Source organism: Antedon bifida, chromosome 1, assembly GCF_963402885.1.
Source record: "Antedon bifida chromosome 1, ecAntBifi1.1, whole genome shotgun sequence".
Classification (NCBI taxonomy): domain Eukaryota; kingdom Metazoa; phylum Echinodermata; class Crinoidea; order Comatulida; family Antedonidae; genus Antedon; species Antedon bifida.
The window spans coordinates 646,517-663,952 of NC_136226.1; the positions used below are offsets into that span (position 1 = coordinate 646,517).

The 17,436-nt window shown below is 32.0% G+C and overlaps 2 protein-coding genes across 3 annotated transcripts; both read right to left on the reverse strand.

Moving 5' to 3' along the window:
- Positions 1 to 2,455: 2,455 nt before the first annotated feature.
- On the reverse strand, positions 2,456 to 5,181 carry LOC144836610 (tropomodulin-2-like). The gene is made up of 6 exons (XM_078691595.1): positions 4,932 to 5,181; positions 4,548 to 4,669; positions 4,160 to 4,258; positions 3,601 to 3,744; positions 3,295 to 3,439; positions 2,456 to 2,993 (listed from the first exon to the last, which is right to left on the reverse strand). Exons 1-6 carry the CDS (start codon positions 4,945 to 4,947, stop codon positions 2,959 to 2,961), a joined length of 561 nt encoding a protein of 186 aa, XP_078547721.1. The 5' UTR covers positions 4,948 to 5,181; the 3' UTR covers positions 2,456 to 2,958.
- A 405-nt stretch (positions 5,182 to 5,586) lies between these two features.
- Positions 5,587 to 15,856, reverse strand: LOC144836568 (tropomodulin-3-like). Of its 2 annotated transcripts, XM_078691592.1 has the most exons (11): positions 15,759 to 15,856; positions 14,005 to 14,146; positions 12,782 to 12,941; positions 12,467 to 12,601; positions 11,190 to 11,204; positions 10,246 to 10,386; positions 9,271 to 9,401; positions 8,711 to 8,818; positions 8,298 to 8,441; positions 8,058 to 8,202; positions 5,587 to 7,431 (listed from the first exon to the last, which is right to left on the reverse strand). In XM_078691592.1, exons 2-11 carry the CDS (start codon positions 14,131 to 14,133, stop codon positions 7,394 to 7,396), a joined length of 1,146 nt encoding a protein of 381 aa, XP_078547718.1. In that variant the 5' UTR covers positions 14,134 to 14,146; positions 15,759 to 15,856; the 3' UTR covers positions 5,587 to 7,393. The 2 variants fall into 2 exon arrangements, with proteins under 2 accessions (XP_078547718.1, XP_078547719.1); XM_078691593.1 differs by lacking the exon at positions 11,190 to 11,204.
- Between the last annotated feature and the right edge of the window lie 1,580 nt (positions 15,857 to 17,436).

Sequence of the window (17,436 nt, forward strand, 5' to 3'; positions counted from 1 at the left end):
CACTATTAACAGTTTCTCTGTTGATGTTACCAGTTACTGCGTCTTCACTAATGAGGTAATTAGTTACTGTGCCTCTGGTGACGTCATTTGCCACTGCACTGTCGTCTGTATTTTGTGTTGATGAATGATGCTCAATGGGATCCTTTGTTGATTTACTTGGACTGGATGGTGAAACATCTGTGGTGGTCAAATCATCGAAAGGCAGACGTCCGTTTAAGGTATTGCCATCATAGAACATGGAGTCTTGGCTGATGGCTTCCGAGGTCGTTAACAATATTGTACTTACTTCACTGCCATCATCTGGTGCCGTTAAATGAGAGGCGACAATAAACTGATATTCTTTATGTAAGTCTGTTGAACCTTCGCCAAAATCCAGTGTTGCATCTTGGTTGTGTGTGGTTGTATCTTGGCTGTGTGTGGTTGCGTCTTGGTTGCGTGTGACTGTATCTTGGAAGTGTGTGGTTGCACCTTGGTTGTGTGTGGTTGCATCTTGACTGTGTGTGGTTGTATCTTGGTTGTGTGTGGTTGTATCTTTGAGGTGTGTGGTTGAATCTTGGAAGTGTGTGGTTGCGTCTTGGTTGTGTGTGGTTGCATCTTGGTTGTGTGTGGTTGCATCTTGGTTGTGTGTAGTTGCGTCTTGGTTGCGTGTGACTGTATCTTGGAAGTGTGTGGTTGCACCTTGGTTGTGTGTGGTTGCATCTTGACTGTGTGTGGTTGTATCTTGGTTGTGTGTGGTTGTATCTTTGAAGTGTGTGGTTGAATCTTGGAAGTGTGTGGTTGCGTCTTGGTTGTGTGTGGTTGCATCTTGACTGTGTGTGGTTGTATCTTGGTTGCGTGTGGTTGTATCTTGGTTGCCTGTGGTTGTATCGTGGTTGCGTGTGGTTGTATCGTGGTTGCGTGTGGTTGTATCTTGGTAGTGTGTGGTTGTATCTTGGTTGTGTGTGGTTGTATCTTGGTTGTATGTGGTTGCATCTTGGCTGTGTGTGGTTGCATATTGGCTGGGTGTGGTTGTATCGTTGTTGCGTGTGGTTGTATGTTGGTTGTGTGTGGTTGTATCTTGGTTATGTGTTGTTTTTTCTGGTGCGGTTACACGAGAGGCTACAAAGAACTGAAATTCATTATCCATTTCTTCTCCTTTAATACCTCTTTGTTCGACTGGATAACAATCAACTCCTGCAATTTATTTTAATTTTAATTACATTTATTTTCGTCAACATACCGTCATTTTCTTTGTTAATTGCATTCTTATTTTCATCGTCGTTTACAAAGACATCAACATTTTAATTGTTAAATTCGTAATTTTTTCATCATCGTCGGTATACATCTTCATCCACATTAAGTATAATATGACTACAAAAAACACGCCGTATATACATCTATCACAAATGCACATTGAGCTTGGTTCCCACTAGGACGCACAGCAAACGCGCCGTAAGTAGTTTGACACGACACGTTGCGTTGCGTTGCGTCCAAATGGGAACCAACCTTTGAATTGAATTAAATTGAATTGAAACTTACCATTAGAAGCAATACTGAACAATACAATTACTAAAATGTATAAAGCCATACTCAAAGTGTATAGATGAAATTATAACAGTTACTATCTCTCAAATAACTGATAAAAGGTATAACTGATGCTACCTTCCAGGTCAGCCTCTGAATGTGAATGTTTTAAGTGATTAGCTTTGTTTCTTTTTTTTGTGTTTTACAGACATTTACAATGTCAATATATTTGACCTTCTCTTAAATATAACACGTGACAAAAATATTGTTTTGTTTAGGCTTAAAGATGTATTGTCCCTTGAAACACAAACAAATGAAGGTCAAAATATTCTAAATTTAAATTGGCCATATCAAAATAATATTAAAGTTATTCACTTTAAGTCGAAAATTCGAGTCAAAAACAACAATTTTACGTAATTAAAAGCTAAATTAATTAATTACATTTCGTCTGGAAAATCGTCGCGAGCGAAAGTAAACAAAGATTTCAAACCACGAGTATACATTATGCATGATGCTAATTAGGATTGTTTACAACTCTTCACGCGTGTTTTCACACAGATCGCGAGGAAGTTTTATGAGTATGCATACAGAGTAGCCAAATAAGCGCGTTGCATTATGAGGTATGTTTTGATTGAAAACTTTGACTGGAAGTCAAAGTTATTTTTTGAACCAAAAAACGTCTGTATTTCAGTTAAATGATTTTTTTTCCGACTAATTTTTGGTGAAAGTTAATAACTATTATGATACTTCAAAATGACCCACTTTTTTCGAAATCTTTTATTTTTTATTTTTTTGGAATTTGACAAAGGGACAATACATCTTTAAAGTTATCTATCTAACTCTATTAAATGTTTAACTTTACGTATTTTAAACTATTACTGTATTACAATTTCGATTGGAAATTCCGTGGTTTTGAACATACTTTCAAAGGATAATAAACCAGACAACATATTCAAGATCTTAACACTCGTGGTCATATTATCGTCACAAACTAAAATCCTTCCTTCAGAATAAACTTTTTATAAGTTTATAAGTATAAGTCATTATTGAAAAGCTAATCCTTAGTCAATATATTTCAGTCAAAAAAAACTATTTTAGGCTATACAGGGAAGATATACACTTGCCATCAAACAAAGTGCAAATGTACTGAGATCACTATTTAGCATATTTTGTGGTTTTTTTTCAGGAATCGGAGACCGACGCATTTATTTGTTTGCAAGTTTTGATAAATACTAAATATGAATTGTTACAATCATTGTTAAATGCTTTTCTCGACTAATGACTGCTATTTTTCGGCGTATTTAACTTAGAATAACGTAATATAAAATTTAAACATAGATAAAGATATAATATGGCTATAAGGTATTAACTCCATTACTAAACTATTCTAGATGAGAATGTAAAATGCTATTTTAAGCTCCGTGAAACCAAAGGGTATCCTTCCAATGTTTCTTTTCATTTGGCTTTATTGCTCAATCTTTTCTTGCGGGCTGGAACAAAACGACAGAAAAAAAGTTATAATTAACGTTAAATAAAAATAAATAGTAATAGTAGCCCCCATACCAATTATAATCTTGAATTATTGTTATCCTATTTAAGATCAGGAATGGTCATTGATATTGTGGTGCCAGTATAGCGTGTTTACTGTATCAGTAATTTAAAATGGATCAACAAGATCCCCTGGATTGTGGGATGTCGTGGGATGTCATGGATGAATGAACCATGACAGATCGAACTAATCGAATGATATGACGTCATGGCTGTATAAATATATTAATTTTTTTTTTTTACCGATATCATTATTCTTCATAAGACAAGCGTCAGCTTTACCGCGTGGTCCAGTGTTATCAAAAGTTAAACCAAGTTTTACGATACTCGTATTCTTTGATAATACTTCTGCAATATACATTTCTGCATGTGTCCCAAGCTTTGATCTCTGAAAAAAAAAATACCATTACTAATTTTTTAGTTTTTATCTATTTAGAAAATGAGCGTGTAAGCCTAGTTTTGCGTAGGGGATATATGCAAAACAACCAGGACACCTTTCGATACCCAATTCCCGGCGGCCCAAGCCTTCCTGGCGGCCTCATCACTTACCTGATTGGAAACTCTTAGTTCTGTCAATGTATTGTTTGATAACAAAGCTTCCATGATGGATGTCATTCCTGTACCGGTGATGAAGTTAGACTCCAAGTTTAGACTGGTTAACGATTTGTTTACTTTCAGTCCATCTGCAATCGCCTTTGAAAGAAATTATAATTTAATCAACTTTCTAATAATTATTTATACTTTCTAAAAAATAAAAATCTCGTTTCCTCAACTCAAGGACGTAGACGCAATGCAGCGAGTTGACCAATGACAATTAGCGGTATTTCGAATAATTCATCCATCCATTAATGTATTTAATAATAATAAATAATAATAACTTTATTGTTTCTCTTTTATAACAGAGGCACAATTCTCAAGAAATGTGCAACAAAATAAAATAAATATGGACTTATCTTAATACACAATCAAATACAAATATTTATAAAATATTATTACATTAAAAAGTCTATTAGGCTTAAATGTCAGAAAATGCTACTATTTTGGTTTGTTTGTAAACCGTAGAACGCTAAATTAAAATTTTTTCCAAATATCTTAAAATGCAGCTCACCTTTGCATCTGTATCGTTGATGTTTGTGCAAGCCATGCTCAATGTCAACAGATGAGTGTTTGTCTTCAACCCTTCTGCTAGTTCAGATATTGGGATTTTCTGTTTAAAAATGCACAAATAAGTAAGGTACAATATATAACCACTGAAGAAGAGTCAACACACATGTATGTAAACTAAAGCTTTGATAGTGTAGACAGAGCTTAAGAAAATCTAGAAAACATATACAATGAAAAGGGAAAACCAAAAGAATAAAAATGAAGAGCTGAGAAAGAGGAAAATACTTTGGTAAAATGCAGACAGAGGGCGTGTTATCCAATATTTTAGCCCATTTTGAAGATACAATGACTTTTTTTTTCAAAATATGTTAATAATTGTGTTTTGTCAATACCTTACGGTTATTCAAGTTGATTTCCACAGCATCCGGGTTATTATCCTGTATGTTTTTCACTGCCTCATAAATAAAAGCATTGTGTTTAGGATGATTATCTAGAGCCGGATCCATTCCTGGAGCTAGATAATAAAGATTTACATCAATAATTTATGAATTTAATCGACATAAATGGTCACAACATGTCCGTGAACCAGAATCCTTGATGCTATTGATGGTCTTATGGGAAGAAAATATCAATGACAACTCCATACTGGTCATGGATTCCCATAATGCAAAAGCATTGGAATAAGCGGTGCACAAACTAAATAAGAGCAGTGTTTTAGTGTAGTCCCATTTATCCCACTCCCTGTTTTAACAATATGAGTAACTAAGTATACTTACTATATCCTCCGTACATGCTTGCCAAATGAATGAATACTTTTCACGATCACGTCAATACAACAGCAATTTGTTGACGGGTAAATAATTCGTTATTATAATATTGGCAATGTAATCAATGCTGGGAATGCATGAGGTGATGAAGTCTATTGTTTAAATTCTAATCTTTTCACGTAGAAGAATACAAGTTTCCATGGTGAAATTCTATATTACTATAGTATATCGCTTCAAATAATAACTACTATTGTTTACCAGTTCACCCTTCCCTGGGTTTACACCGTTGAACCCGTTACGAGTCCCTCTTCGTACAGGCCTGTATAAGAAGATTAGTATATTTGAAATCATAGAGATATTATCTCTGTTGAGATACACGCCATCTCCATACCGTATACTATTTATATGTCGTCGCTTGATATGAATACGGTACAGGAAATTACAAATATTAATTTACATAGATTGTATCATAGACTATTATCACAATAAGACATTAACCTATACCGCCTTAAATTGTCCGGGTTGAATTGAGGACACAGAACGAGTGTTCCCATATTTAGGCGTACCAAAAGCAGTTACCATTACTATTCTTAATTCACTATTGAATATTTTGTAATCGTCATTAAAGTACAGAAAGTCAATTGTAAAAACCCGAGACAAAATATTGAATGAAGACAATTTAATAATGCAGGCATTGTTTATCAAGACCTAATGCATTGTTATCAAGATAAAATGCATTGTTATCAAGATCGAATACATTGTTATCAAGATAAAATGCATTGTTATCAAGATCGAATACATTGTTATCAAGATCGAATACATTGTTATCAAGATAAAATGCATTGTTATCAAGATAAAATGCATTGTTATCAAGATCGAATACATTGTTATCAAGATAAAATGCATTGTTATCACGATCGAATACATTGTTATCAAGATAAAATGCATTGTTATCAAGATAAAATGCATTGTTATCAAGATCGAATACATTGTTATACATTTCAGACCATACACTACTTACATAACAATAAAATAGCTGTAGCACACCGTCTTAATTGCATAAAACTAAACCCAAAATAAATGAGGACATTATTTTGCTTGCCATATCTCTTTGGTCGTGAGAACAAATTATTATAGAAAAATGTTATACAGTACTACCAAAATACCTTTCCCAAACAGTTTTAACAATTCAGTCACGGCTAAATTTTAATTTTATTCATTTAGTCGTAGTTTTTAACTTTTTACAATTGATTTAGACTAGTATGGCCGCATGCTTTTATAAATTCACTTTTCAAATGAATATTACAATTTTTTTGTGAAAATTATCAACATAATACATACACAAGCTGCTTAATCATTGTCATGATGTATTTTTAATTAGAATTTACATAATTAAAATTGGCTGTTAATTATTAGTTAATTACTGTACAAGGAATCAAAACGAAGCCATCTTTTTACAATTATTTGATTTTAAATTAGTAGTCAACCGACATTGTGAAACCACTTTATTAAGTAAAGATAAGAGCCAAGGCTGCATTTTTAGAACCTACCAGTGTGTAAATGTATATGCAAACTTAATGAGTACAAAGGTAAATTAATTTGAATTGCTAACACCCTGGTTCCACAAGTGGCATTTTGTGCAATACCTGTAGGCCTACCTATCTTTACCAGTTAGAATAATTATGAAAATCCTGAGAAGTCAAATGTTACACAGTTAAAGCGATGAATTTATCTGCATAGGTTGCATTAGATAGGAATCCCTCTACTGTGTTTTCTTTTCTTTCAAAAGATGCATTCAATTCCAAACATATATTGGTGTCGTTCAAATTCCGATAATGAAATGTTAGCTATTTATCATTTCTTACAAGGCATTAAAAATGAATTACAAAATCATATTACAAAAATAAAGAAAACACCTAGGCACCAAAAGTAAACGTTCTTACAAGTATGAAAAGTGTAATACAAATAAACCACTATCAGCACCGCTTACCTGTTTAGGTACTAAGGTGTCATTCTCATTGCTGAAAACTGTCCTTGCGTTATCTACAAAAACTATTTGTCTATTATATCTACAAGTTAAAAACATCACGGCTGTTCAAACTTTGTTGCAATTCAAAATGTTGAGAAATCATTGATGATAAATTGATTTGCGTTTTTCAAACTATGCTACATAATTCTATAATGGAAAATATCACAACAATATACAGTTCACTATTTTTTTTTAAATGGCAAATTATTTACAATATTTAATTTGTTTTACTATTACCTATTGCATCTATTATTCCAAAATTGTTCTTATGAATCAACGTGATTAAGTGCTAATATACTTTTATATTTAAAATGATTTATAGTAATAAATATTTGTAAAATTTAGCCATTCTATTGTATATTTTTTGGCTAATACTAGTGTAACATTCTCATCAAACTTAAAATGACTTTACAATAGGATTTTGGAATCGTTGTCAAGGATATTAATTCTCCACTCCATTACTTATTCTCTTCTTGCGAACTGAAAATTAAAGAAACAACAAATTTATTACATTAACAAAAGGTCAAAGGTAGCGTTAAATGGAGGGTACCAATATAATGTCAATCTACCCTACCCACATGGATAAGTATACACATGCTTAACATTTCTAGCTATTGTATCCTTTTACATTGGTAGGACAGTAGACTCTCCCAATACCAGACTTTCTGAAAAATGGACCCTCTTCAAAAACTAGACTTCTTGTGATCCTAAATTCTTTTTATCACTAAAAACACATTCAGAATAGCAGATTTTCTGGAAAATCAGACATATTTGGCAAGCCGAAGGGTGTCCAGTATTGAGAGAGTTGACTGTATTCCATTACGGGTGTCAGCATTTTTATTTTTTTTCATAACTAGATTCCAACTTTTGCATATAGTATGTATGACATACCATGTGTGCCAAAATGTCTTTCTTTCTACAAATATTAAACCAAATAGTCTAGAAATGTTTCTATTTTCGTATTTTTTACATCTGTATTTTAATTGTTTTGTACTTGGCCTGTGAGAGTACTGAAGAGGTCACTTAGTAAAGTATAAAGAAATGAAGTATAACAGTAACAATATTCAATTGAACATTATGGCTAAAGAAAAAGAGAAGGTACTTACCAATTTCATTATTTCTCATCAGATAATCGTTAGCCTTTGCACGTGGTCCAGCATGATCAAAAGCCAAACCAAACTTGACAATACTTGTGTTCTTAGATAAGACTTCAGCAATATACAATTCAACCTTAATCCCTAGGGCTGATCGCTGAATATAATAAATATTTATACATTAATAATAATGAGAGACTGTTAGTCAAACCTTACACAATCTACTCTATTTGTGGTATTTTAAGCACTTACCTGATTGGCTACCCTGAGTTCAGAGAGCGTTTCATTTGTTGACAATGCCTTCATAATAGCTAGCATTCCTGTTCCGGTGATGAAGTTTGATTCCATGTTTAGACTCAATAGCGTTTTATTTTCAACTAGTGATTCTGCAATTGCCTGTCAAAATAAACAACTTATAAATTTAGAAGTAGCAAAAAAAAATTTGCTTTTCAATCAAACTGCTTTTTTTTCCTCTTAAATTTAGGCAAATTGAGAAGAAGCAGCACCATATCCTTAAAAATGGCAATCCTGATCACAGGAAAAACATACACAAGATGCTCTACACATGTCTTTAGAAGTGGTGTTATTTTTTGTCATGAGAAAAAATCCCAACATCTGACAGGATTTTAACCCAGGAACCTATTAAGAATAGAAATAAAGTTTACCTTTGCAACTGTATCATTAAGGCGTGTGCTGGCCATACTCAGTGTCTCTAGATGAGTGTTAGTCTTAAGAGCCTCAGCTAATGATATTAGTGTTGGAATTGGGATGTTCTGAAAAACAAAATAAATAATTTTTACGTGTCTCTAATTACATTATTTGTTTTGGATCACACAATCATTATAAATATGTAGAATGTGATGATCAGCAGTTCAATAACTGTACTGTACAGAGCTGGAAGACAGCCTTAGTCAGACTGTATGTAACAGTAAATGAAGAGAAAGATTCCCTATGCAATGTCAAAAATAACTCCCTCCTAAACCTATGTAACAAATATTTAAACGTAATCTTAAGACTTTTTTTTAATCAAAAAAAGTTTAAATATTGTTAGGCACTCTGTTCTTGGTAGGGCGCCATAGAATAGAATATAATGATGTATCATAGCAAATTTACCTGTAGATTGATTCTATGTTCTACAAGATCCTTTCCCCAAAATATTATTTTTACATATTTTTCATGATTTTACTTGAATTGTTATGTTAAATTATGCATTTCTTTGACATACCTTAATGTTATTCATGTTAATTTTAGTAACATCTGGGTTATCATCTTGGATGTCTTTTATTGCCTGGTCGACATCTAAGTTGTTCTCAGGTTCAATATTCAGTGATTTTGGAACAAATCCTTTTGAGATTCCTAAAACATGATAAATAAAATGGATGAGAATACTGTATAACAATTTAGTAGTGAGACAGTTTATCAACACTTTAATACTGAATCAAAAGTTGTTGTAGTTTAAGATGAATGGTTGTATCCTAGCAACTGCTGAATGGATATTAATAAGTAGTTTCTAATAATAAAGTGAAATTGATTATGTGAATGGATGTAAACCTGAACTGGTTCTGAATGTGTTATTGTGCTAGATATCTAATGTGATATATAAAGTGCAAACTCCAATAACTTTACCCAAGAAGACAATGTTGGAAATGTAATATTATTTTTCAAATCCAGAAGGGGTTTCTGAAGTGTAGTGAACTTTTGAATTGTCACCATTGATAGAGTGTATACAATGTCAAACCTTTCGTGTGTGGTTTATGATTAAATAAATAAAGGAGAATATATACAGATAGTTAAGGGAGAATAGCCGATACGACTGACCATAAAAGGCCAATGACCGCCACGATGTTGTGGTCACAGTGTAAACAAATGTTTCTGTAAAATCTCTGTTGCGGTAGCTCCCTGTAATAACCCTAATTTGTTATTCTCTTAAAGGCTTGTATAACACATTCAGATTGTAAGTACGGTTTGTAAGAATATGCAAATGTTTATTTAAACTTTGACACAACACAAGAATGTAATCACAATGCAACATTTGAAATGTTGCTTCTGATTGGTGAACCCACTTGCGTCGTTGGGCCTACGTTTTTGCGTTGTGTCTAAGTGGTAACCAACTTTAAACTACTGTATTCTGTAACATAACACAAAGTGTGTAATATACGAGTGTGCTGCCTTCTATAAACAGTGAACCCGTACAACATACCACTAAACTTGGCACCCTCGTCTTGCAAACAATGACTGCTTGCTACCAGCTCTCTTAAGTTCTCATTCAACTCCGTTTCAGTGTGAACATTAGCAGCATAATATTGATCTTGATTTAGCATACTGTGTAACCCAAGGATACCTTTAAAGCATAATATGTTGTTATACTATCACCCAAAGCAGTTATTATATAATATACAGCAATACTGTAAAGTCCTTTATTACTTGGCAAAATGCATTGATAATATCAACAATTTCCAAGAACATCTTTTAATTTTGTAATGTATTAAACAGGTAAAATAGCAACAGACCTGTCTACTGTATTTGAAAATAAATTGATATATTGAAGACAAAAGCTTACATCTTAATATCTATATATAAATTTATCTTACTAATTACCTCTCTGTTGCTGCTGCATTTTACCAAGTCATTAATTAAATTATTATATTACCATAGTACATGAACCATAATAAGATAAAAGACTTTACAGTATGATATAATAATATATTACAACATTTATAACATAAAACAAAAATTATACATTTGGGAACAGTAAATATTATTATCCTAAATATTATTATCCCAACACATAATTAAATGTATTCTTATCTCATTGGAAAGACTTTATCTTAATACATTTATAATATATAATATATTGTAGCATTAAATTTGGTGCACTGTGACGGAACCATATATGAATAAGTAATGGTGAAATAGGAAAAAAGCAAGAATATAAAGTGTTTGTGGTGAAATCATAATTTAAAAAATCATAAAAATACAGAAGATAAAGATATACATTTATGCTATATAAACATTGACTATCAACCTACTGATATTAAATGAAAGGAAAATAAAATTATAAGATTGTTTAAAACAATGATTGAAATCATAAAAAACATGTCTACAAATGAATATTAAGTTTTACAAATTACAACAATTAACAACCTTCATCTCGCTTGGCTTCGATTGAAGACGCAAGAGAAGAAACAAGAAAAAAAAAGAATGATAGATAACAATGATAGATTACAGTAACACAGGCCTCTGTCCAATCAAAACCACATGGGAAAATTATTGCTTTTAGATCTTATTCATTGCAAGTTAGGAAGCAAATTTGTTGCCAATATTTGGGTTGATTTTGCTGATATTATGAGAAATTAAGAAAATTGTCCTTCTGAATTGCTTGAATTGGAAAGAAAGCAACATTCAGGTCAAAGTTCGAAGTATGACCAGTTTTCATCTACAGATTAATTAGCTCTGTCTACATTATCAAACTAGCTTGACAAAAAAAGTGTGATGTGCCGAAATATGGTAGTGATATGACATCATCGTGTCCATACTGTATAGTCACATCACATTTTGATAGTGTAGACAGAGCTTTAGACAAATCACAATATTAGCAAAAGTGAACAATACATAGTATACATTTAAAGTTGCAGATGGTGCTGAATGAACTATTAATGGTGGAAATGTCTTCTATAAAAGTAACCATGTCTAGGGAAGCATCAACATATTAATAGATACAGTATTTCAAATTCATTTTAGCAGTCAAAGTGGAGAGCATTAACCCATGGATCAGCTCCTGATGTCATATTTTAAATAAACTTTTTGAAATTGTGATGGGTAAATTTTGTGTTTCTGAACGCCTTTTAAATTGATCTTACAAATGCTGTTTTACTTATTTACTTTCAGAGCTTCCTCCATACAAAGAACCAAATTGTAAAGTACATACTCAATAATGTTAGTAAACAATGCTAATGGTATAATAGTGAACAATGGAGGCTTTGGCCTGACAATGATGGGGATTACTCCCTGCAAAAGGTTGTGTAAGGTAATAATAGATTCATTGAAAATAGGGTAGTCTATGGCCTTCAATGAGTTCATTGTAAAAATATAAACTGAATTTGTGTATTAATTCATATACAGTAAAAGGAAAGGGATACTAGACCATAACATTAACAATATTCTCACTTTAAACTGACTGCATGTTTTGTGTAATCTTACGTGGTGTTATAATTTACAATATATATTTATACAATTTACTGAATATTAAGTTTTAAGTAAGAAAATCCAATGGAAAATAGATGTTAAAATGTTGTTGTATATCTAAAATTAAATAGATTGTTCAATGTATATTTACATCAATAAGCAAACATAAAATGTATATTATGAGAGGTTTTTTATGCAAGATATGGAAGTAGTGAAACTATAAAAATGGACATTACCTGCTAGTTCCACAAGGTCTTCCTCCGTAGCCTCTGTGAGGGCATCTTCCATTTCAGCATCTCCATGAACCTCTATCTCATTCGCATTGCCATTTTTTATAGGGTCAGGGGTCGACTTTGGTTTCCATACTTTACCTAATTAAAAATAATGATTACATAATAATTTGTATTGATTGCAGAAACAACATTGTGAATGTTGCCCACTTATTATTTGTCTTTTACTCAAGGGTCTACTTATGTTGTTGTTATCCTGCAACAGAAATGTGGTCCTTAATTGGACAACTTAGTTCCAACTTCATTTGAGGAAACACTGACCCCTTTTCTCTCCTGCCTTGTATGGAACTCTGTCCTCAACATCTTTTTCATTCTTTGCTTGTTCTTCTAAGAAGTCTTGTAGCTTTTGTCTATCAAATGACCCTGTAGGAGCTTTTACAGTTTGATCCCTCATACGTTGCGAAGCTGGCAGTAGTGCATTCTGACATAAAAGAGTGTTTAACAATATTATCAATAATTTATTAAACTCAACAGATTGAGGACTGACAAATAAGTAGACCGATTAAAATACTATACATGAAGATTGGATCATTTCTCATTTAATAGAATGTACTGTACATGTACATTATATACAACAAGCCAATACCTGTACAGAATATATTTCAAGAGATGTTTCTCTCTCCTTATCTCGAACATAATTGAATGTATTGTATTGTACAAAATGTGGTTTCACATGGAGCAAGGATTCTCAAATAAAATGTTAATATTTATAAATATGTATTGTTTTTTTTTTTATTATAACTCTTCAACCTATTACAATCGTATTTATGTTATTTAATCATATCATTCACATAAGGTTTTCACATTATTACCCAAATTTAATAAACACAATTTAATAATATCTAATTTATCCAAAAAGCATCCAACTGTGACGATTTTCCTTTAGTTGATGATAATTATAATCCTACGCATACAGTGTATGATCAAATATTATCTCATACACATTTGACATTAGCATAAGAAAACATTTACATCACCAGACTTCTGTTTGCTTATGTTTTATAAAAAATTATGTCTGCTTTTGTACGTACCCACGCCTTTAAACAAATTAAACCAACCCAATTAAATAATATTTTTTTATTGTTTGTTATTAACAACACTAACTGCTATATTACTGAACCCCAAGGTTGAATGATTCACTAATCAATAATATACCATACTTTACAAACCCTCCCCTTTTTTTTATATCATCACAGCTAATGGTCCTTTATTACAATACAATATAAAAAAACTATTAAATACAGGAAGTCTAATAACGTTAGTGTGGAGGTATAACATGTAATGGTAATGCTTGAGTTGTTATTGACGAATCCGAAACATTGCCATACTACACATTAACAATTGTTTTTAATGAATTGGTCTTTGCTAAGATTTTGTTACTATATTATATTATGATCATGATGATGTATAGAAACGGGTCATTTTATGGTATATTTGAGACACTCCAAGCGATATCCACCAGTTGCATTACAATACATACTTACATCTGGATCAAGCATAGACTCTAACTCCGCAACCTCCTCTTCCGTCAGGTTTTCCAACAAATCGTCAATGTCCACATCTTTATATTTGTCCAGGTCTTTATAAAGACTAAAACCTTTCGCCGCCGTCATCTTCAATTCAGATCTTTAACAAAAAAAGTTTTCATAATAAGAATATACTTTTTACAGATGTTGGTACAGTTAACATTCAGAAGAATGAGTAGGTAATGTGGAAATAATAACTCATTTATCATTGAAACATACATATACAAAGTATTCATCTTAAAATGTTAACTTACAGTAATAATTGCTTTGTAGATTGTTTGCATTTTTTTAATTGGCATTTAACTATTGATTATCTAGCCTTATTTCAATCATTATAAAATAAAGAAATATGATGGCGATTGAATTGCTTTTTTTAATGTTGATTACAGATATCATCCATTCTAAGTGTGTTATAGTATGGTGTGTTATAGTATGGTATTCTCTCTCTTGAGTCATGTTAAATAATTTACATAAAATAAAACTATACAACAATAAACAATCACTTTAAACAATACACAAACCCAAAAGGAAATGGTAAAGGAAAGGATAAACCACCATGAGTTGACGTTGAGACTTGAGTACTTGCTTAATATTATTAGATATCTTTGTAGGAACTACTTGTTTAGCAGCAGCTGTCTCAGACTGTTGACAGCTGCTTACGTACTTTGCTGTAGTTTCTCAGATTTCATTATTAACCATATGGTGGTGTATACACTGAACTACGATATTTTTAGTTTAATATTTAAGAATCTGGAATGTATTGGTGGTGATGATTGAATACCATAGTTACTACTGAATCTTTTGTTGTTACCAAGACAACTTCTTTGTCCCCACAACCTTTTTTGTCAAAATAATCTTTTTTTGTCCCCACAACCTTTTTTGTTCCCAAATACCATTTTTGTTTGTCCCTAGTCCAATACCATTTTTGTTTGTCCCTAGTCCAATACCATTTTTGTTTGTCCCTAGTCCAATACCATTTTTGTTTGTCCCTAGTCCAATACCATTTTTGTTTGTCCCTAGTCCAATACCATTTTTGTTTGTCCCTAGTTCAATACCATTTTTGTTTGTCCCTAGTCCAAGACCTTTTTTGTCCTTGCTTGGGACCACTAAGTTACTTAGTTTTAGATTTAAATTCCTGGGTTTTTTTAAAATGTATTTACTAAGAACTACAATTCCACTGGTGGAACTCAGATTGCTCAATGTTTGAGATCCGACACTATTGTGATTGGATAATTAATGAAAAATCACTTGGCCCACAGGCACAGATCAGTGAAAAACAGCAATAAATTGTTTTTAATTACTGGTTACTTGATTGAATAGCCTAGCCGGAGATCCGCCTAGCCTACCTATCAATATTCCATTTAAAATCAATGATCCATGAAAATCAGGTGGAATAGGTGCATTATCGTAGGTCGGAGGGATGCTACCCCAACCAAAATACATAGAAAGAACTAGGCCTAGCCACTACTAGCCTAACCCTAGTACTATAAAGTAAAGAGATGGTAAAAAAACAAATATGGGCCCACGCCTACTGCTCTGTATTGTAGTCATATATTCATAACACAAAAAACACACACAGTCAGTAGCCGTACAAGCAGCATCAGTAGAACAAAATCCAGCTAAAATTGAACCAAACGACTTTATCAATATCATTAAAGCTTTGTATAGATATAAATTGAAAACATGCAGAGAATTAGAGATTTAAAGCTTACCGTTCTATCAACAGTTTATGTGTGTTATTTTCGATGACCTTCGACGCGACGATGATGTAGTTTTGAAGAAGAGGCTGTGTCAAATATTTTAACCGTGGTCATAAATATTCATGAGACTGCGCCCTCAATGTTCGTAAGTTCACGTACTCGCGACTCACTAATTACCGAAAAAGTTTTTGAGTTTTGCATCAAATACAATTATTGGTCTAATATACTTTTTAACATTATATGAAAAACAAATTTTCCACCATTATCAAATATTTTAATTCGAGTAACATAATTCGTGTTTTCAAAAATAGTACAAATTATATATTTCAGTAAGAGTGGCGGACCAGGATTTTTTAAAATAGATTAAAATTTCGAAGCTCAATGTTGTAATATCCTATATTTTGCAATTTTCAGAATCTGCTGCCACTGTGTGTACATTATTTATTGGTTATTTGACCAACTTTATCAAAGGCACACAAGATGAGATGTAGTTAAAAATATAAATAGCGCCACCTTTACCACAAAGAACTTTCTGTTTATTCTGTTCCCAGATAATATCGTATCAGTAGTATACCTCAGAAATTAACACATTGACATGTGCTAGTGAAATTAACAAAAAAATAAGATAACACAAAGTAAATAGATTTCATTTATAAATCTTTATATTGTAGAACGCATCATTATAAGTAAACCATTATTTAGTATCAACGTATATTCATTTATAATAGTAAAAGGTGATCATTTATTCAGGTATTTGCATATATATCAAGAAAAATGTTTAAAAAATATGAATCATGACGTCATAACTTTGTAATCTTTAAAACATTTAATAAAATCTTTCCGTGATACCACCGACATAGATTTATTGACGTCATCATAGACATATGAGATACTTACGTTATCCTAATTTGCATAACAAATACATCTCTTAAACACAGGACACGCAAGACTAGGTTACATGAATACCAACTATCGATTACTTAGCCATGGTTTTCTTCTATTTCAACCCGTGTGTACCACTTCACACTGTCGCCTATTCAACCTATTGTATCTATTCATCCGAACAGCTTGTTTTTACGTAAGACCACACTGAGCTTCTTTTATGACTGGACCTTTTTTCTTCCTGGTGCACAAATTATAATAATATCATTATTATTTGCACAAATTACCGACTTTTGTTGTTGTATTTTGTAATAATATAAATGATTACTTCATATCAACAAACAGTCATACAATTAATTGGTTCAGAGGGCAGTTATAAGGCACCAACAATTGCTTTTTTAAAGTGAATTTTAATTTTTTGCATAAACCAAAGGGTTGGGTTAGCAAATAATATTACATTGAATAAGAAGACGAAAACAACACATGCTCATTTCTGTTTATATCATAAAGTGATAAAATAATATTTTTTCTTCGTGCGTTAATTTAAATACACAGGTCAGAATCTTAGTTCATTAAACCTGGTTAAAATAATATATCTATTGCATTGCTGATATAAAACAGCTACAAAATTAATTTAACAGATCTTCCCACGGTGTTTTTTCTATCAAGGTACTGCGTGTTTTTAAGGCACCCTTTTATTTTTAAATAATAAACCCCATTATTGTTTGTTGATAGGTACTTATCCCAATATAATAAAACTGTGTCTGGCTATTTAATATCACACAATGCAAACTACGCATGCGCTGTT